We start from the raw sequence: 22,704 nt of genomic DNA, 5'->3' as shown, positions 1-22,704 counted from the left end.
CCAAGCACCAATACTGAACGAATCGCTAGAGAGGCACAACAGGTCGCGGAATTCGTTTTATCACCAAGCAACAACGATCACTAACGGGAGAGGGAGCAGGAGAGCCAAGAACATACGTCTACCCACCACTGGAGTCACGGTGGCACTGGACATCGATTCATGTGAGTTCAGTGAGTCAGCTGAGCGAAAGAGTTGCCATGTACGTTTCTTTCGGCATTATTTTTTTTCCGGCTTTGTTTACGTTTTTTATCTCAATCACTATGGTTTCACATGAGCGTATAATGTGTGTACGTGGAATTTTTTTTATACTGACACTGTGTAGGTTTTATATAGAACTGACATGCGTTGTCATCGTTGTTCCTGAAGCTATTATTATTGTTATTATTATTATTACGGTTTTCATCACTAAGCACGGGTATTGCTCATGATGCGTTTGCTTTTATCATCATTGGCGATTCGATGTAATGACAATATTATATCATGAAAAGCCGGAACTAAACTCAGCCGGAACTAATTTCACGATCGGAACTATTTTCACGGCCGGAATTAATCTCATAGCCGGAACTAATTTCATGGCCAGAGCTATAAATAACCAGGCAGCTCCAAACGTCTCTAAATCCCTTCTTATCGCTCCTAAAGGATAATGCAGACTTTAGATAAACTACACATTTAGCCTGCAGTCCAGTGGGTTTGCGCTGAAATGAACATGGGTCCATAATAATGCCGCCGCCAATTCACCACCACCAATAGTAGTTGTAGTAGCAGTAGTAGCAATAGTAGTAGTAGTAGATGTAGCAATGAATCTGGCCACAATAACGTCCAAAAAAGTATTAGTAGTAGTAGTAATAGTAGCAGCAATAGTAGTCGTAGCAGTAGTAATAGTAGCAGCAATAGTAGTCGTAGCAGTAGTAGTAGTAGTTGCAGCCCCAGGTTCATCTGGACACGAACTCAGTGGGCTGCAGTAAACCAGTGATGCAAACACACCATTCTCCCTTCAGGGGGTGGGGTGGAGGGGGGGCCAGGGGAGTTTAGTGCATCCGGGCAGGTCATCCGGTGGGTACAATGGGACCACCGCAGGAAGGCGTCCCTTGGCACTCGGTATAAAGACTGCAGATGGCTATTTTTTACTTAACTAGTGGGTAATAAGGAAACAAAAATACAGAGTAAAGCTTTAATAACAATAACTACAAACTCAGCACAACCGTAAATATATCACCTTCAAACACGAATTAGATACATGCTTCCTACTTACACCAAACCTCACATGGTATACGTCAATCTTCATCTTGCATCTTTTGAATTTTGAGTTTCCTACCAAAAATGTGAAATAACCTTAGTGTGGCTACATGGTGTTCTATCTCGATTATCATTTAAATCTTCAAAATTTCCTTTGATGTATTTAAATTATGAGTTATTTTACAAGTTTAAGTTAGCAAGTTAAAATTTTAGTGAGAAAATACAAATAATATCACTATATATACCGTAGCTGTAGCTAAATCCCTTCAGCCTGAGGACGTCTTTTCATATTTTTCTGGCCAATACAAGACGACTCAGTTCAGGCTTTAATAATTATAAGACAAGAAGAGATTACCTTCATAGACCTGCAGCGAAACTGTTGATACATTTACCTCACACAACAGCTGACATGTTAAATCACCTCCAATTTTCAAGCTGGGCAACTCCGCATTTCAGTTAAAAAAAAAAAAAAAATGCTCAGATATTCGAACTTTCCTTGACGGAGGAAAAAAAAAAAAAAAGAAAGAAAGAAAGGAGGGGAGGAGGTTTCGCTGCAGGTAAAAAATAAATAAATAAATAAATAAAAGTCTTGGAGAGGTTGTCAGGCTGCAAATATTTCAAACCGTATCACATCAATAAGGTAACCAGCCAAACCAACCCGTGTTAGTTGAAGGTGTATAAAACCGCTATTTAGTGAACCAAGTAGTTCTACAAAATACAATAAAACTGTCCTAGCCTATCTTACAACCTATTAGTCACAACCTACACACACACACTACGTATAAAGAAGGATGGGTTTATTTTTACTAAGCAGATTATTTTATTCAGCTTCGGGGTAATGTTTGGCAGTGAAGGGGTTAATGAAGGCTATGGCCCGTATTCTCGTCGGTTGAGATTGCCCCCTAACACCTCTTCTTTACCGATTTAGCTTGGGATACGGCTAGCCAATACCGTTTGTACATTATTTTTTATGCATGGAAGAAGGAACTAAGGTATGATATTAGAATGGTTGATGTGACACAGAAGAGGGCGGCAAGGTGTAATAAGTAAAATAAATCGCTTAGGGAGAGGTGTTAATAAGCTCAAGAATATGCTCCCTAGGCCTAAATGAAAAGAAGTCACCTATATATACCTAAACAAGCGAAATGATTATGGACAAATGATCTGGACAAATCAATCTGTAAAGGTTGCAAAAACACGCCATAATTCAAACAGCAAGATATATAGAAAATGGTAACACGTAAAAGTAAACACAACTGAAAACGTTAACAGCAGTTGACTTATGAATATTTGAATTAACGTTTTGACTTCTTCCTCTGCTTTTTCCTCTCCTCTTCCTCCCCTCCTCCTCCTTCCTCCTCCACCAGGCTAGGGGAGTAGGCAGGGGAGGTGGGGGAGTACCCAGGGGTGGAGGGGGAGTAGGTGGGGGAGGTGGGGGAATATTTTGGGGAAGTCGGGGAGTAGGTAGGGGAAGTAGGGGAATATTTAGGGGATGTTGGGGAATACTGGGGGGAAGAGGGGGAGTAGGTAGGGGAAGTAGGGGAATATTTAGGGGAAGTCGGGGAGTAGGAGGGCGATCCAGGGGAATAAGTAGGGGAAGTAGGGGAGTAGGAAGGGGAGGTAGGGGAATATTTAGGGGAAGTAGGGGAGTAGGAGGGGGAGGTGGGGGAGTACTGGGGAGAAGTTGGGGAATAAGATGGACTAGTAGGTGAGTAAGAAGGGCTAGTTGGGGAATAGCCCGGGGAAGATGGGGAATAGTTGGGGGCATAACTAGGAGAGGTTGGGCTATAACTTGGGCTTGTTGGGCTATAACTCGGGCTAGTCGGGCTATATGAGGGTGAGGTTGGGCTATAGCTTGGGGAGGTTGGGCTATAGGAGGGTGAGGTTGGGCTATATGAAGGCGAGGTTGGGCTATATGAGGGTGAGGTTGGGGAGTAGGAAGGACTAGTTGGGCTATAACTTGGGCTAGTCGGGCTATAACTGGGTGAAGTCGGGCTATAACTGGGACTAGTCGGGCTATAACTTGGGCTGGTCGGGCTATAACTCGGGATGGTCGGGCTATAACTCGGGGAAGTCGGGGAGTAAGAAGGGCTAGCTGGGGAGTACTGTGGGCTAGTTGGGGAGTAGGTTGGGGAGGTTGGGGAGTAGCCAGGGGAGGCGGGAGTGAGGGATGGGGAGGTGGGTTGGTACGCAGGGGAGGATGGGGAGTAGGAAGGGGAGAGTGCGGACCCGGGACTGGGGATATAAGGACTCATACTTGGGGACCTGGGACTCATCGGTTGGGGAGACCAGGCAGGGGAGTAGCCTGGGGAGAGGCCTGGGGTGTCCTGTATGGCTGGGGAGAAGGAAGGTCCCCCGGGTGTCATTCCACTGCCTACCCCCAGCGACCAACCACCGTAGGGAGACATGGCGGGGGTGGAGGCGTTGGTCCAGGGGGTGTGGGCGGGTGTGGTGGAGCAAGATGGAGATGGGTTGGCGCCAAATACACCCTGTCCTACCATCATGGCCGCCCCAGGAAGCGGTACCTCCATGCCCAGCTTACATTTCTCATCGTCCAACACCAAATCAAATGACCCGGTGCCGATTTTGGGTAGCTGACCTAGCATGATGTTTTCGGAGACGCCTCGTATCGGGTCAACCTCAGCGTGGGAAGCAGCCTCCATCAAAACATCCACAGACTCTTCAAAGGAACACTTCATGAGCGCCCCGGTGTCCTGTCTGTTAATTCCGTGTCGCGTGATGGCCATGAGATGTCCCTTGGAGGTCATGACGTCACAAAGCAAAGCAAGATGGCGGTAGTTGACATACAAGCCGTAGAACATCAACACAGCGTTCATCTCCTTCTCAATGCACTTCCTCACAGCCTCTATCCCAAGCACCTCAAACACTTCCAGAATATCATTAGAGTAGGTTCGTATGGGGTCCACGTCTTGCTCAGATAGTACACGCATGAGGGCCGTTCCATCAGTCTCAAGAAGCCACTCCGCAATGGCCTTAAATTCGCCCGCCTCGTTGATGTGGATGCGCTTCTTTTCGTCCGTCTGCGGGAGATGCATGTACACCTTGGAGATGGACTCGATGCCCTGGAGAGTGAGGTCGTTCAGCATGTTAGCCTCGATGCAGCGTAGGAAGGTATCGTCCTCCATTTTGTCCACCTGTGAGAAGTGATCAGAGTGTTGGTAAGCTTTCATGTCTGTTATATATCATTCTAGATTTGCCAAACATCTCTCCTAGCCTCTCCACACCACACAAACACACACACACACACACACACACACACACACACATACACACACACACACACACACACACACACACACACACACACACACACACACACACACACACACACACACACACACATCCTTCTCTACCCTTCCTACCAACCCAGCCACACACCTAGAATATTCTCCAAATCCTTCTAAACATCTCTACACACCTACCATCCTTTTCAACACCTCCAGACTTGCTCTAAAACTATCTACAACTGTTCCTACACCTTGTACAACGTTCACACCTGCCACACACACCCTCCCAGCCACTGCACACCTACCAAACCCGCCTAAGAACCTCAAAACTGGAATATACATCCATCAAACGTTCCTTAAATACATCCAAACCTCTCCATGCTTCTTTCACGACTCCAAATCTGCTCCACAACTGCCCACACACCTGCTCCTACACCTTCCACACCTGTCGTACTTCCAAGCTCCTTTACAAAATATATCACATCAACCACACACCCTACCAACCATCTTCATATCCTTCCATACCTCTCCATGTCTCTTCTACTTCTCTACACCTACTCCGCACCTGCTCCACACCTGCCTGGCTACACACCTGCTCCTCCTGGTCCTGTCCCAGCTTGTCGTCGCCCACCAGGATCCTGATTCGCAACTCCAGTCGTTCCGCGTTGTCGTCGTTGAAAATACAGTTCAAGTCGTCTCCAAAGCCAGTGTTGATTTTTTGGGAGATTTGTTCCATAGTGAGTTTCTTGTCTGTGTGGGGAGCGGGAGGGAACGTGAGGTAGAGGGAGAGGGGGAAGGAGAAGAGAGGAGGAAGGGAAGGGAGGGAAGAAGAGGCAGGTGGAAAGGAGGAAGAATGAGGAGGAGAAAGAGAGCGAATGGTAAGGGATGGATAAAGAGACAGAGGGGGAGGGGGAAGGTTAAGAAGAGAGAGAGAGAGAGAGAGAGAGGAAGGGAAAGAGGGAGGGGAGGAAGGTTGGAGGGAAGAGAGGGAGGGGAATGGGGAAATGAAAAGGAAACTCATTAATATAGAAAATCTTATACGTTTGTTAATAAATATATACTGTACTGTAAATGTACTTTCCACTCCATCCATCCATCTATCCAACCATCTACCTATCTGTCTCTCTATCCATCAATCTATATATCTCTCCATCCATCCATCCATGGATCTACCTCTACTCACCCGTCATCTTCTTCCTGTCCAGTTCAATCCTCAGCAGCCACGGTGATATCCTGGACACATCGAAATCCGGCATCTCGTAGTACACATTGACAAACTCCTGGTCCTCCCTTACCACGGTGTTCAGTGGGTCAGGGTCGTAGTAGATGGCGGTGTTGGACGTCACCTGAGAAAAACAAAAAAATGCCAGGTAAGGTGAAAAAATGAAGAACGCTGTGAAATTGGAAGAAAATGAGGAAGAAAGATGTGGAATTGGAAGAAAGGTGGATATGAAGATGGAGTTAAAATGGGTGAAAACTGTCTCAACATCCCTGTCTCTTTGTTTGTCTGTCTCTATTCAACACGGAACATTCTTTGCCTTATCTCTGCTTACCTACCCTCTCTCTATGTATGTATGTATCTATCTTTCTATCCACCCATCCATCTATCCTAGCAACTATTCATCTATCCATCCACCCATCTATCCATCTATCTCTCTCCTCACCTTCCTCAGCGTAGTGTGCTCCATGCGACAGAGAACATTCTTGGCCTTCTCCGCGTCCCTGGCAGCAGCACCCAGCAGGAACACAGTGAGTGAGGGCGCCTTAGGTCGCTTGGAGATATTGATGATTTCCTTGAGTCTCGGTACACCCAGAGTTACATTCTTGGAGGACACGCCGGCGAAGTGGAAGGTGTTGAGTGTCATCTGTGTAGCGGGTTCCCCCAGGCTTTGGGCGGCCAGGGCTCCTACCATCTCCCCGGGACTAGCCTAAAGAAATTACGTACGTTATTAAGATGAGCCATTACGACAGCTGGAAATATTGGGTGGGAGAGAGACACGGGTTAAAACTTGAATTCTTTATTTTCTCATTCGTCTCGGGTTGTAAGACGGATTCTGTATAGCCCGAAACGATAAAGAAAGTAACAGGGAAATCAAGGGTTTTATTTCACAGTACGTGTAATAAATCTTACTGCGCCATGTTTTATTTCTTCATAGCTTGTTTGAGACTGAAACTGGATTGATAATTTGCATCTACCTACATATCCCAGCCATCCGTCTGGCAGCACACTCTCATATCTTTTTTGTCCAACTCTCTAATGCAACAGCTAGCCTTTACTCTCAGTCCTTCATGTATGCAATAGGTGAAATGTGAAACCGTCTTCCTCTGTCTGTATTTCCTCCTGCCTGTAATCTCCAGTCTTTTAAATGCAGTGTCCAGGCATCTCGAAATGAACGAATCTTGAAGTTGGCTCTCTGTTCTGTTATTGTTTCTTGGAAGAAAAAATCGTGCTGGTTCTGGCCTTTGGTTCCTTCTTCCTTGCATAAAAAAATACCCTTTGTAGTTTCCATTTTATTCTGGCTGCCGTCAATTGACCAGTCTTTTTTTAGTTCCAGACAGCTTCCCAGGGGATGCAACAGTAACAAATGCCATGTTAGTAAACGTAGTCTAGTCTCTAATTCAGTGCAGAACACAGCCATACTCACCAAAGCCTGACTGAACCTGGTCTCAATTTCGCCTATGAGCCAGGAGAACGCCTCAGCAGTCAGCCTGTGTTCTTCAGCCACCTTCTTAGTGCACAGCGTTGATCTCACGAGGCACTGGAACAGGTAGGTGGCGTTGGCGTTGGCTTGTATACTGATACGGTCCTCCCCCGACACGATGATACACTTGGACAGCATGTTACTCACCGACTCCACCACCTTCACTGGCGAGAGGTCCGTCTGGGTGCGTTTGTTGATATGGAAGATCTTTTGGACGTTCCAGATCATTCGCTCAAGGTTACACGGCAGTACAACCTGGAGTAGAATAATCGTTACTTATAGACAGGTATTACAATATGCCTTTACACGTGGGTAATATAATTTTGTACTAACACCTAAGATATATAATTCATAACTGCTCCTACAATTAACCCTTAAAGCTCCAATAAAACTTATCGTTTACTCTGCCTAATGCATGATTATACTCAACAGGGAAACATTTAGATGTCTGGGAGATGAAAAGCTACAAACTTTCCTACATATACTGTACAGCTATCCATTCATAAATACTACAGTACAACATTCTAGTCAAAACCTCCCTTGTACCTTTGTGTCACCCTTGGGGAAGATTTGCCGCAGGGCCTGTCTGTCCTCCTGAAGCTTCTGCCACTCCGCCTCCAGGGTGCTGATGGCCACAGGGGAGCCAACCACCTCCCGAACCACATCCTCGGTAAACACCCTCCTCAGATACCGTTTATTACTCAGGTCAAACCGGTAGCGCTCCTCAAATCGCCGGTTGGACAGCTTGATGACGGGCAGCGATTGGAACTCCACAAACTCCCCAGCCAGGCCATCCTCGCCGTAACGGAGCTGAATCACCTGACTGACGCTGTTTCGAACTGTGCCGTCGTAGTTGACCATTATGCTCTCCATGGCTTTAATCAGTCGCCGCTGGATGTACCCGGTTTCCGCCGTCTTCACCGCAGTATCGATGAGTCCCTCGCGGCCTCCCATGGCGTGGAAGTAAAATTCGGAGGGTGTGAGTCCGGCCAGGTAAGAATTCTCCACAAAGCCTCTGCTCTCAGGGCCGTAGTCGTCCTTGATGAAGTGCGGAAGGGTTCGCTTGCGGAACCCGAAGGGAATCCGTTTACCTTCAACGTTCTGCTGCCCCACACACGCGATGACCTGAGGGAAGAAGAAAGTTGAGATTTATGCCTACTAACTGCACGACGGTGATTACAGCAGAAAGACAATTTTTGCTCAGTCTGTTTTTTACATTTTTTTTTTTTTTAACCCTTCAGGTCCCCAATTATTCTACATCTGTGCCGTTCAACTTTACGGGGTTATTAAACCAGACACCAAATCTTTGATCAGTCCTAATCTTCGCCTAGAACACAACACGCAACGGTCCACTTTACATCCCATTCATCCTGACTGACCTGAGAGATATTGATGCTTGAGCCCTTTGACCCGGCAACCACCATGGCCTTGAGGTTGTTGTGTTCGGTAAGGGACTTCTTGGCCGACCCTCCAGTCTTGTCTCGGGCGTCGTTTAAGATGCGGTTCACCTGTACAGGGAGATAAATAAATGGATTAATATACAGTTTAGTCACTATGTACTGTTTACCTTATCTCTTTTTTATGCTATGTATGTATATTTCAATTTTCGATTTCGTTTGTCTCCGCAATGTACAAGAGGACAAAAGATGTCACAAGCAAAATAAATCGTTGAGAATGATACGTAACATAGTCTCCTAATGCTACTAAGAATACGATCCTTAAGTAAATGATTCCTATGACAGTACGGTGCTGAAGAACTTATAAAAAGGTGTACATAACGGCACGTCTACCAAATAACAAATTACCGGATAACGGAGTAACTTAATGCTACTGTACCTGGTTCTCAAAGGTCTGCCTCAGGGTGTTGCCAGGGGAGGGTTCCAGTTCATCGTTATGGGCCTTGTGAATCACCTCTATCACGTCCTCTTTGGCCTTCCTGATCGTGTTCTGGAAATAAAAAAAAAAGTATTATTTAACTGTAATCTACTTGTATCCGGAGGCAGTAAATGGGAAAATAGCCTACCCAAGTTGAAGTATTATATAATCTGCCGAAAATAGGCCTCCCTTAACTTCATACTACTACTACAGCTACTACTACTACTACTACTACTAGTAAGAAGATGAATAAATACGATAATGAAGAAGAAATTCGATGAAGAAGATGATGATGAAGAAGCAGAGGAAGACGAAGACGAAGAAGAAACAGAAGAAATAAATACGAAGATGAAAAACAGAAAAACTCCAACCAAACACGTCAACCACCCACCTGAATAACCCTGTAAGTGGTGGGATCTGAAATAGTGTCCCCGATGCCAATACTGTGTCCCTCCAGCAGCAGCCAGTTATTCACCACGGTCTGGATGTTGCCGTAGAACCTGCCAGCAATCTCATGGCCCAATTCCATCCAGGATACATGCATCATCGACCCCGAAGATGCACCCAGCGTCTTTTTACACAAGATCCCCATAACAAGTTCGCCGTGCTCTACCAATACCTGATACAGAAAACGTTGAAAAGTACCACTGACTATATTATTTAATGTGGTAAATTTAGAGTTTTACAAATATTATGTAACTTTATTAATTTAAATATCATTGGTGAAGCTATAGGTAGGTTTGGGGGGAGGGGCCGAATCATCTCAATAACACTCTTGGCTTCCCAATTTCCCTCCCATTTGAATTTTCGTACAAGATCTCTCTCTCTCTCTCACCTTGGTATCGCCCGGTGAGATCCACTTGTAGGGCCCATCGTCCTCGTCATCGGGGTGGGTGGCGTGGGTCTTGACGATGTTGATGTTGCCTGGGATGATGAGAGAGAACAGCTGCTTGCCCGTCCACAGTGGCTTGGGCTTCAGGATGGCAGGCTGGGGCATGATTCCGTCCCAGATGGGCAAAAACATCAGTAGGTTCATCATCTCGGCCTGTAGGGAGTGCCAGAATTTGGGTGTAATTTGGTTTATTTGGGTAGGTTCGGGGAGTAGGTTCACCATCTCGAGTTCACCTACGAGAATTAAATCGCTAAGGAAGAGGTGCTACGAGTAGGATGTGTCTTCACCGAGAATTAAATCGCTAAGGAAGAGGTGCTAGGATGTGTCTTCACCGAGAATTAAATTGCTGAGGAAGAGGTGGTAGGTTGTATTACGGGACGAGAATTAAATCGCTGAGGAAGAGGTGCAAGGATCTGTGGGGAATTAAATCGCTGGGGAAGAAGTGCAAGGACCTGTGAGGAATTAAATCACTGGGGAAGAGGTGCAAGGATCTGTGAGGTATTAAATCGCAGAGGAAGAAGTGCAAGGATCTGTGAGGAATTAAATCGTTGGGGAAGAAGTGCAAGGATCTGTGAGGAATTAAATCGCTGATGAAGAGGTGCTAGGCAATGTTCACCTACGATAAATAAATTGCTGAGGAAAAGGTGCTAGGGAGTGCTCTTCACCTGGGGCAATACGGGTCCCTATCTAACCTGCTTACCCTGTCCAGGAACACGTCGCGTTTGGTCATCTTGCGTACGGCCGTCAGCGTGTCCTGCACAATGCCCATGACCGGCCTGTTGCTCTGCGGCGTGATCACCATGCGTGGGGTCAGGTGCAGGTTCTCGATCTCTGCGCGGGTCTCCATGCTCTGCGGCACGTGGAGGTTCATCTCATCACCGTCGAAGTCTGCGTTGTAGGGCGACGTTACGGACAGGTTCATGCGAAAGGTTGACCACGGCAGCACCTGGATGTAAACACGTATTCTTAGTAAACTGCCAAGGGAGTGTACCAGACTAAGGAGGAGGAGGAGAGGGTGTACCAGAATAAGGAGGAGGAGGAGAGGGTGTACCAGAATAAGGACGAGGAGGAGAGGGTGTACCAGAATAAGGAGGAGGAGGAGAGGGTGTACCAGAATAAGGAGGAGAGGGTGTACCAGACTAAGGAGGAGAAGGAGAGGGTGTACCAGAATAACGAGGAGGAGAGGGTGTACCAGAATAAGAAGGAGGAGGAGAGGGTGTACCAGAATAAGGAGGAGGAGGAGAGGGTGTACCAGAATAACGAGGAGGAGAGGTTATACCAGAATAAGGAGGAGGAGGAGAGGGTGTACCAGAATAAGGAGGAGGAGGAGAGGGTGTACCAGAATAAGGAGGAGGAGAGGGTGTACCAGAATAAGGAGGAGGAGGAGAGGGTGTACCAGAATAAGAAGGAGGAGGAGAGGGTGTACCAGAATAAGGAGGAGGAGGATGTGATAAGGGGAAACTGCACAAGATGAAGATCCATTTGGGCAACTACAGGTCTAGGTAAGTACATTTAGAGTCAAATTTTCTTAGAACATCAAAGAGAATAAAGTAGTACTCTCATACGTGACGTCTTGCAACTCTATGGAGAAAAATGTTAAAGTACTGTACAGATGCAGGTGGTTCAGGGGCCTAAAATGGGGCTTGGGTAAAGTTGCTAAAGTCTAGGGGCGTGAAGAGGGAGTTTTATGCCTTCGTATGTATGGAGTGAAGTACTAGGGATGCTTCCTCATCTAAAAAATCAGAACAAGTACAAAAATAAGAAAGAAAACATGCATCACTCTTGCATACACTACGTCTCACAATGCAGGTAACATCTGACATAAATAAACCACCTTACTGCCTTACCTTTACTTCATGCCCCATCATGGACATCTTATGCAGTGTGGGTTGTCTGTTGAATATAATAAGGTCGCCGTCAGTGATGTGCCTCTCCACCCGATACCCACACTGCAGATGGAGGTCAGACGGCTTGGGGTGGTAGCGAAGGTCCACTCTGGCACCGCTGTCCCGCACGATATACTTGGCTCCGGGGTACTGGCTGTGACCACGACGCACCAACTCCATCATCCTGGGGGAGAACGTTGATGAGTAGGGATGGTTTGGGTTGTAGGTGTAAATCTTTAACTATAACACACTAACTCCATCATCCTGGGGGACAGCGTTGATGAGTAGGGATAGTTTGGGTTGTAGGTGTAACTTTATAACTACGACGCACTAACTCCATCATCCTGGGGGACAGCGTTGATGAGTAGGGATAGTTTGGGTTGTAGGTGTAACTTTATAACTACGACGCACTAACTCCATCATCCTGGGGGACAGCGTTGATGAGTAGGGATAGTTTGGGTTGTAGGTGTAACTTTATAACTACGACGCACTAACTCCATCATCCTGGGGGACAACGTTGATGAGTAGGGATAGTTTGGGTTGTAGGTGTAAATTTGTAATAACATCACTTTTAAGCAGACTGTCCATGAGTAGTCATACTTTAACATACAAGACAATGTGGGGTGTAATGTACACAATTATTCGCTAAGGGAGAGGTATCACTATATCTCATAATCCCTACTACTCCCTAAATCTCACCCTACAGACTCACTTTGTCATGTTAAAAGGCGTGACAATCTCTGGGTAGGTGAGGTTCTGTGCGATGGACCTGGGCACGCCGACTTGGTCAATCCTGAGGTTGGGATCGGCCGTGATGACAGTCTGGGCGGAGAAATCAACTCGCTTGCCCATCAGATTCTCTCGTATCCTGCCTTCCTTCCCTTTGAGCCGGGATTTGATGGCCTTCAGTGGTCGTCCGGATTTCTGCAGGGCTTTTGGCATCCCCGGCATGTCGTTGTCGGTGAGGGTGGCCACGTGGAACTGCAGACTCTTGATGTTTTCCTGGATGATGTGGTTGGCCGCGCCGCACTGCTCGTTGCGCCGCAGCTCGTTGTTGGCCTTGATGATGTCCGCCAGTTTGTGGGTGAGATCGTCCTGGGAAAAGATTAAAGAAGGATGTAACTCCATTTTTGTGATGCACTACGTCTACGGCTGTGACAATAACATCCATCAGAAACCCCTTTGTTTAACTGTAGGGTTGTACCTCGGATTTTTAGAATGTGAATAAAAGGTGGTCAAGCCTGATTATGGGATGGGCCAAGAAGGACTCTTTAGATGGGTCTGGGTAATATTATCACAGAAATTTGAGGTGAGCCACTTTGATGCACAGGTGCATTTCTGGGGTGGCCAGTGCCACCCTGGCCGCCCCTCCGGCTACGCCACAGTGTAGCTGTCTTTCTTTACTGTACTATTTATTCTAGTTTTGTTTAAAAATGTTTAACAGCTATATTAAGAGGACAAAAGTATAAACAACCAATCTTCCGTATCATTCAAGGTCAAGTACGGTACCTGGTTGCGAGCCGAGCCGTACATGACAACAGCGGGCCGTACAGGTAATGGCGGCACGGGTAGCACGGTTAGAATCATCCAGTCTGGTCGTGCAAATCTAGGGTCCATGCCAAGTAGGTAGCACTCCTCGTCTGTGGTGAAGAGGATAATAGATACTCGTAGTTAGAGACCTAGATGGATGTTGGAGTAATGTCAAGTCGGCCATTTCTCTATTTTAATCACCTTAACTTGGCGAAGATTTGTCAGCCTATGTCTCGGACCTCAGTAACAAAAAAGTAATAATGATAAAAAGAATGTTAAGGCCCTGCATTCTTTTCACATTTTTTTTTTTATAAATAATGACTTACCCCATATATTCTAGTGTTGATTTCTTGTAACAGCTCAACATTTAGGATGGAAGGATGGAATTTTAGGCCAAGTTAAAATGAAAAGAGTAGAGGTTAGGCAAAGATCCATAAAAATTTGGGGTTAGACTAAGTTAGCATTATCCAGTCAGGCTGCACATATCTAGGGTCAGTTCTCAGCACCCAGCACTTGTATAAATCCATGGGAGGGCTGGGGTCTACTGCTCATATAATGCTACTCAGGGATGGGCAACCGGTCAGCCCCTAAATGTCAGGACTAAGTAGCCTCATCTTAAGCCTCTACACTTCATATGAGGCAATAAAAGATCTGACCATACAAAGAACGGAAGAGAAAAAAACAGAGGATTACATATTGCTCAGCTTACGTACAGAGGAAGCGAATTGTGGAAGATGAAGGGAGGAGATTGGCGAGGGAACAGACGGCAAGGATGAAAATAAAACGACAGACAGAAAACAAATGAGATGGAGTGAGAGTACGTAACAAAAACAAATAATGAAGGGAAGCTTACCGTAATATAAAAATACTATCATCCAACTCACTAGATATATGCCTGAATATCTCGTAGACTCTCTCTGCCGTCAGCGTCTGTTTCCTCTCCTGTGTGTCCTCATTCACGTGCTTCCACTCTGCCACCAAATCCAACCCAACCCTCTTAACATTGGGCTGATATCTGCAGGGAGGGATATGGAGTCAGACGATGTGGTGGCGGGAAAAATGAAGTGATGGGGGCGTATCCAGGGCGGGGTTATTGGTTGCATCCCCCCCTTGTCTTAATTTCCCTCCTTGTCGATGAATAGATGGAAGAAGTGAGAGATAAAGTGACAGGAGATGGAGTGAGGGGATGAGGTAGACAGATACATGTTAAGTAAGGGATAGTGTGGTATACTGCAAACATAAAAAAATAGGGAAAGATGGTATGGAGTGACAGAACGCGACAGAGAATGAGACGATGCGAACTGTGGAAGATGAAGGGAAGATATTATGACGAGAGAAACGAGAGCAAGGATGAAATTAAAAACGACAGACTTAAAAAACAAATGAGATGGAGTGAGAGTACGTAACAAAGACCTAGAATATGAGGATACGAAAGGTGGAAGTTGAAGGGGGAGGGGGTAGGCGAGAGAACTGAGTGTGTGAGGATGAAAACAAAAAGGCCAGATTTAGGAAACAAATGAGATGGAGTGAGAGTATGCACGCAGAAAACAAATAGTATGAGATGCAGTGAGTGTATGCACGCAGAAAACAAATAATATGAGATGGACTGAGAGTATCCACACACAAATTATGAGATGAAGTGAGAGTATGCACGCAGAAAACAAATAGTATGAGATGCAGTGAGAGTATGCACGCACCAACCTCACCTTCCACAGCCCCCATGCCCAGTCGCCTTCTTAATCTGTGTGTTTGGATTATTTGGGTCTCTCGTCACGTCCACCTCGTCGCCTCCCTCACATATGGTTCGTCCCTTACACAGGTTGTACACGTGGGCCAGGCGCTTCCGTGGCTGCCCCTTGGACTTTGTTACGATCTCACGGACTTTGGGATGTTGCTGTGTGGATGAAAGGTAGTAGTAGTAGTAGTAGTAGTAGTAGTGGCAGTAATCGTAGCAGTAGTAGTAGTAATTATTGTGGTAGCGGTGGTAGAACTATATTGGTCTTTTACTTATGATTTTCTTACAATCTCACGAAATTTGGGATCTTGCTGTGTGGGGGTAGGAGAAGGTGGTAGTAGTAGTAGTAGTAGTAATGGTGCCGGTAGTGGTGGTAGTACTTTATTGGTCTTTTACTTATAATTTCATATTTATTAATAAGGAAGGGGGTAGGGATTTTCATAGCATAAACAGGCACGCATCTTCAATCTCCATCCCCATGTTCTGCTGCTGTTCATCACACTCAATCTGTCTGCCACATTCTCTGACCCCATCTCATCCTCGTACCTGGTTCTGCATCTTCAGGACTTTCTCTCTCCCTCTCCTCTAATTCTTAATCTATCTCTTGCCACATTTTATCACAGTCTATCCCTAGCCATGTTTTCTCACTCCATCCCTAGGCACTACATTTCCACACTTTATAATTCTCTCTACCCTGGTGCTGAGTTATAGTTAAGTACATGTGTGTATGTAAAGCGCTTGTGTGTGTGTGTGTGTGTGTGTGTGTGTGTGTGTGTGTGTGTGTGTGTGTGTGTGTGTGTGTGTGTGTGTGTTCTTACCTAATTGTACCTTTAGAGGAATGAGTCAAGCTCGTACTGTCCCGTGCATTAAACCATTTTTATCATACATATCCTTAAATTTATGTGTGTGTGTGTGTGTGTGTGTGTGTGTGTGTGTGTGTGTGTGTGTGTGTGTATGTAAAGCGCTTGTGTGTGTGTGTGTGTGTGTGTGTGTGTGTGTGTGTGTGTGTGTGTGTGTGTGTGTGTGTGTGTGTATGTGCTTATCAATACGTACCGAGTTATACTTCAGTTTGCTGCAGTAGAAACACACGCATCTCAAAATCTTCACCGTCTTGGTAATAAATCCAACATGATACACTGGTTTGGCCAGGTCCATATGTCCAAAGTGGCCGGGACAGTCGCTCATATTTCCCGCGCACGTGGTACAGCGCGTGTGGCGGTCCAGACACCCTTGCCGCGGGTCCATCAGCCCTCCTAGCTTGGGTCTGCTGTTCTCGTAGACCTCGCTGTATTGAATCCCGCCTTCAGTGACAGACATACGCCGCTGGGGACGAGGAAGGGGGTTGTGAGATGGACGGGAGGATGATGTGGCGTGTGTGTGTGTGTGTGTGTGTGTGTGTGTGTGTGAGAGAGAGAGAGAGAGAGAGAGAGAGAGACTGTGTGTGTGTGTGTGTGTGTGTGTGTGTGTGTGTGTGTTTTACAAATGTATATGCACATAGGAGTATCCATATATCAAACATCTTCGTAAATATTATACGTATATTTACACCGCTATATACATGGAGAATATATCGATAGAAAAACAGACATAAATACATAGATAGAGGCACAATAGATAGACAGGTAGATAGACAGATAGATAGATAGATATATAGACGGAGTGACTAACCTAAAAAACAAAAAGTTACAGAGATGGATTACGCATATGCGTTATACTCACAATCTCATCGGGACTAAGTATACCGAACTGCACCCGTCGGACAAGCCTGGGGGGTGCCTTACTCTCCAAACCCGCCATCTTTATGCACGCTGTCTCCGGTCGGAGGGGCTGCCGTCAACACAACCTGGGTCTGTTGGGGTGAGATGGGGTGTGAGGATGTATTGGATTGTAAGGACGATATAATTTTGTCAAGGGAGTGCAAGAGGATCTCCACACAGATATGCAGTAGTACATGGCACTTTTGTAACATATCATCTCTCTCTCTCTCTCTCTCTCTCTCTCGTCGAAGTCGTGAAAAGCATTGCATCACGTGTTCAACTTACGTGCTTCATGGATGAGCAAATTAGAGACAAGAATTTCTCTGCTACTTTGTCTAATCGCTTATCATTAAAAGAAATCCCATGTACAGTCGCCAAACTTTCCACCTGGGTCACCCAACCGCGAGAGGTGGGTAATGGGTGCTGGCAACAGTGTATCTGTTTGTTCGTGTGTACATGCTCGACAAAAGTTCGGATCATCAACTCTTTTCGTCCGTAGTGAACCTCCGTTGGAGTCAGAGTTCATTCCATAGATGGCTGGGTACGGAGTTGGGTGGGGAAAAAAATGTCTCAGGAATAAGGCGGCTCTCCCATCAGCTCAGCCAGTTGCATGAATCTGGTCGCACGGAAAACTGTATGCCACAGATCATGCTGACCTAGGCCAAATAAATATCTATCTATCTATTGCCAGATGCCTCAAGCCCGTTCGGGGTGGCCACAAACAAATCGCCTCCACGTCGCCCTGTCCCCCGCCATTTCACTGCCCTGCTCTCAACTCACACCCCCCTCCCTCATATACCTCTCCACCCCATCCCACTATCTCATCCTCGGCTCCCCTCCACCTCACTCACATACACTCTCTTCGTCAGTCTTTCACCCTCCATCCTCTCCACATGGGCAAACCATCTCAGTGTATTCCTCCTAACGCTTCCTATCACATCCACATCCACACAACAACCCTCCTTTATAATATGACTACATTAATTTTATAATACGGTAATATATATGATGATATAAATATAAACTATTGTATATAATACAACAATATATATTATACTATTCTTATCTGGCCTTGGTCCGTGCAACCAGTGGCACACAACAATTCCATGCGACCGGTTTCCTGCACCTGGTCTAGCCGGTGGGAGAGCTACTTAATGCTGGTGTCACACTATGTGGCGGCGCCGTTGCGGCTCGGCCGCAACGGCGCCGCCGCATGGCGATAACACACACAAACAAATGAGAGGTGTCACACTACTGCGGTGGCGCCGCATCCGCCGCATCACGCCGGTTGTGAGGACAAAACACACACAGTTTAATGCACGTGGTCACACTATCCGGCCACGCCGCACGGTGCTCTGCTGCTACTACTCCTGTGTTGTGTTTACGCGATGTTTGACGTGGATAAATTTATTCAGTGCATACAGGAAAGGCCAGCAATTTGGGAGAAGAGTGCAGCAGAATACTCCAATAAAAACTGTAAAGAAAAATCATGGATTGAAGTAGGGGAATTGATGTACGAGAATTGGCTTGATTTAGAGTCAGCAGAAAGTAATGAGAAAGGTAATTTTTTTTTTCTTTGTATTTCCTATAAAAAGTAACATTATTTATTATGTATTTACGTTTAATACATACTGTGCTATTTAAAGTACTAAAATTATTTAGCAGACATATCCTTCCTAATATTCCAAGTAAATTTCCATGCTAAATAAGTATCATAATTACTAATCTTTAATACTGAAATGCTAATACTTGATGTATGTATATATGTATATTTATATAAGTGTGGTACATTAATCACCATCCAAAAAACACATTATAGCCTAGTACATATGTCTACGACGTGTTGGCTCTTTCAGTAACCCCCTCTGCCTCTAGTGCACAAACAGTCAGTTTAGACAACATGATTAACCTATCCACGCTGGCTGCTGGGGGTAAACTGTGCGGTTTGGCCGCACAGTGTGACGTGGTACAAGCCATGCGGCGGCGCCGCCGTATAGTGTGACACCGGCCTAAGGGGTGAGCCATGATCTAAGTAAGGGAGGTCAGCCAGACAGCACGCTGCGTGAGCCCGCGTGACGTCACATCAGCCCTGTGGCGAGCGGGTTCAGTTTGTCCCATTCCGTGCATGAATGAATGAATGGGGACACCATGATCTAGACACCACAGCATCAAGCCCTGGGAGAGAGAGAGAGAGAATGAATATTATATACACCAATAATGATGGTTGTATTTTTTCATACAAATAAATGATGGAAATTACATTGATCTCTTCATTTATCCCTCTAAGAGCCATCATAAACGTTGCTCGCGTTTTATAGATAGATAGATAGACAGATAGATAGATTGATTGATAGATAGATAGATAGATGAGTGAGAATGTGATCGAATGTGTATTTGTGTGTGGAGGTTTTTGTTATTTTGTTATTTTCTTTATCTTAGTTGTATCGCTAACCCACCTTGGTGGGAAGGTGCGATTAAATAAAAAAAATAGATAGATAAATAGGAGACGCATGAATTAAGTCCTGCTGTGGAATGTAACAGGCGGACGATAATGTGATTTATTGATGTATTGAGTATTGTTATGGTAAATGGTTATAAAGACATAAAATATACTATAGGAGAGATGAAGCTATGAATGAAACACTGTGGTCGAATCTCAGATAGCGCGTCCAGGCCGACACCAGCCAGCCAGCCTTGAGAGCAAGGATTGGGAAGGCAGTGGGGTGCGTGTGACGTCATGCAGGCGGGGATTCCCCGCTGTCTGGCTGACCTCCCCTACTTAGATCATGGGGTGAGCTTGGCATAGTTATGGCCAGGGCAGCACCGGACGGGGAGGGGGGGGGGGACGGTTACGTTATTCATGCCGTCTGTGATAATAATTGCCGAACTAGTTTTTGATATCCATTAGCATTCTACTAAATATTTACATTCTTAACAATACTAAACATTTTATTTTCTATGTTGTTTTTACACTGTTACCATAACATGTTAATACACTATCTACTGGAATTGCTTCAAGCCTCTCTCTCTTTCTCACCCTCTCCTTATATCAGTAATTCCATTTCATATGGTGATCGCTTGATACCATTATCAGTATAGGTTGAAGGGGAATGCATTTACCTAACATCTACATCCAGCTACAAGTAAGATTACCTGCCATAATCACATCATGAATGACACTGGCCAATAAACTTTAGAATGATGTTCAGACACTGTTAACGGTTGCTTATTTCCTCATTGATAGTACTTCAGGTATGTGTTTATATGTGTTCTATGGTGGACCACGGAGAGGTAGGAGGTTAAAATACTGTCACCTCAACAGGCAAAAAGTTTATGCATACCGTTGTCGAATGTGGCTATTATATCAGCTATGATAATGACTTACCGTCTCATATTTCATATGACTATGGCCATTACAGCACACCTTTGTAGTCCGATGATCTAACGAATGGCTGAGTAACACATTACAGGGAAAACTGATTGTGAGCGGTGCCGCTTTTGTGTGAGGTCACACATTTACACGCTCATCGATTATTCACTGAACAACATTCTCACATAACTGCAAGATGAAGACACCACAGCTACATCAAAGTATGCAAAAACTTCCAGTCATTTTAAGCACAATTGCTATTGGTTCATGAATTGTTGGGAGACATATATCACCATTATTTGTGATATTACTTATGTGATTGGTAAATGCAACATAACGAATATGAAATTATCATTACAAGGTGGAACACTGATTTTTTTGTATTTTTTATCTATTACTATTATTATTATTATTATTATAATTATCATTGTTATTTTATTTTTTTAAATCCCAAGAACAGGCGCTTCAGCGCCTGTCACCGAGGCCCGGGATGCGAGAATTTGTTTATGTTGGTTGCTGACTGGCTGCTACTAATACCTAGGTCATAAGATAAGGGCCTGGTGTTTAATAGGAAAAACCCATCTCTTCTAACGGGGTGGAACCACGTCACACGGATCGGCTGGTGGAAGCGTTAACTATCACGTCACCCACAATACTGTTTCACATACTTAATATATATGAACTATCAAAACAATTGCCGTGTTTGCACTGCAAGCACAGTGATCGACGTAATGATTAAGTGATGAGCCATGGGTTTTTCATGAAAAAGGATACGTTTGTAAATTTGTAATAAATGTAAAGATGTGATCTTTTAGATTATTTTACTTATTTTCAATACTTGCATTATCCAATACTTTCAAGAAGTTCCTTTGAAATTCTGTCGGCTAAAAATTTACTACTGAATATTGGGATGAACTCTGGCTGAGGTTCACTACGGAAGACGAGAGTTGATGATCCGAACTTTCTTCGAGCATGTACACACGAACAAACATATACACTGTTGCCAGCTCCCGTTACCCACCTTTGGCAGCTGGGTGGCCCAGGTGGAAAGTTTGACGACTGTACATAATCTGTCATAATATTTGGCGCGATGCTAAGGGAAATGCATGTGACGTCATTACCCTGTATTCCAAGTATAAAGAAAACGTGAGTCATTTACCCGTATACCCAATTATAAATATAGAAAATCAACTCACACTCACCATTATTATGTATTCTTATTTCTGGCATAACATTTACTAATAACTGCAAACCTACAGAAAGATGCTGTGTAAGTCGTGGGGTGTAGTGGGAAATTAACCAAAATATTGACGGAAATTGCGTAATGTTACGTCAAGAACGTCTGAGTTACCATCGCGTATCTCATATATCACCTCCAAAAATACACCACAACTCATATTTTAGCACAAAATAACGCTTTACTTCATTACTAATATTTTAAATTGCATATCTCAGGTTAATAATGTTAAATCGTGTATATCATGCACTTACCTGTTACAATGACATGGCCGCGATCCAAAATTGAGCGCTCGTAGAGAAACTTTTCTAGTTCAAATTATTTATCCTTCTAGCACATCACACCGTGAGATTCCTAGTGGGTCGTACTTATTTCCTTATTTTACTTTCACTGGTCTTGGAATTTTGATTTTGTTTTTATAATGGCGTAATGAGAGGCTTGGAAGAGGTGGGGAGAACGAGCCTAGTGCCAGCTGTGTCAGAGGCAACTGGCCCACCCCGTTAGAAGAGATGGGTTTTTCCTATTAAACACCAGCCTGGGGGCGGATTCTGAAAGGTGTCTGGGTTACGAGAAAATCTGCGAGAACTTTTGCGATGTGCATACGAGGTTTTGATAAGTGGTATTCTGGAGAGTGTTGTACGACAATCTTAAGACCAACACCAGGTTGCGCCAGGGCAAGTGTTGGCCAATCAAGGAGCGGAAGGTTTCTCTATTTAAACCTGAGTAACCAATCACAGTACACCGGAGTGTGACGTCATAGTGGTAGCAGACGATGTTTCCACACCGCCAGTCATAATTTCCAAGACAGTATTGAAGCAGTGGAAGACCACCAAAATATTATGTACAGAAGGGCAGTGAACTTCTCTGAGGAAGAAATAAGTGCACTGATTCGTTATTTTTTCGACATTGTGTCATGTAGGCTATCACCATATTTTAGATGAGTTTCTTCTTAACAGTGGCTTGTTTAATCGAATTTTTGTGAACATTGTATCAATAGGCTATAATTTGTTTGTAGTAAAGGCAATATTGGCCGACAATGCTAGTTTTACCAGTATGTCGAAATAGTACTTGCTCCGTTATAGTATTCTGGCATCGTCTACGACGGTCTGTGCCACTTGTACTTATTATATTTTGAAAAATCGCAACAGTTGTATGCACTTAAGGATTAATTGATGCATGATTTATTTCTCAGGATTTGAGGGATGTTTGAGCTACAACATTTGTAAAAATAGGAGA

The 22,704-nt window shown here is 44.8% G+C and overlaps 1 protein-coding gene across 1 annotated transcript; it reads right to left on the bottom strand.

Annotated features, from left to right (window-relative positions):
• Positions 1-1,322: 1,322 nt before the first annotated feature.
• Positions 1,323-16,901, bottom strand: LOC145399419 (DNA-directed RNA polymerase II subunit RPB1-like). The gene is made up of 18 exons (XM_080272035.1): positions 16,824-16,901; positions 16,158-16,427; positions 15,076-15,263; positions 14,254-14,384; positions 13,349-13,479; positions 12,552-12,934; positions 11,801-12,023; positions 10,654-10,899; positions 9,897-10,106; positions 9,453-9,680; positions 9,023-9,133; positions 8,566-8,694; positions 7,733-8,311; positions 7,130-7,441; positions 6,149-6,412; positions 5,668-5,830; positions 5,077-5,234; positions 1,323-4,391 (listed from the first exon to the last, which is right to left on the bottom strand). Exons 1-18 carry the CDS (start codon positions 16,899-16,901, stop codon positions 2,532-2,534), a joined length of 5,664 nt encoding a protein of 1,887 aa, XP_080128161.1. The 3' UTR covers positions 1,323-2,531.
• Positions 16,902-22,704: the final 5,803 nt, after the last annotated feature.

This window comes from Coenobita brevimanus, chromosome 49 (genome assembly GCF_032717465.1).
Source record: "Coenobita brevimanus isolate Jiangsu-jjx chromosome 49, ASM3271746v2, whole genome shotgun sequence".
NCBI lineage: Eukaryota > Metazoa > Arthropoda > Malacostraca > Decapoda > Coenobitidae > Coenobita > Coenobita brevimanus.
Note: the sequence above shows the minus strand (reverse complement) of the source record. Positions and strands in the feature narration are given on the sequence as shown.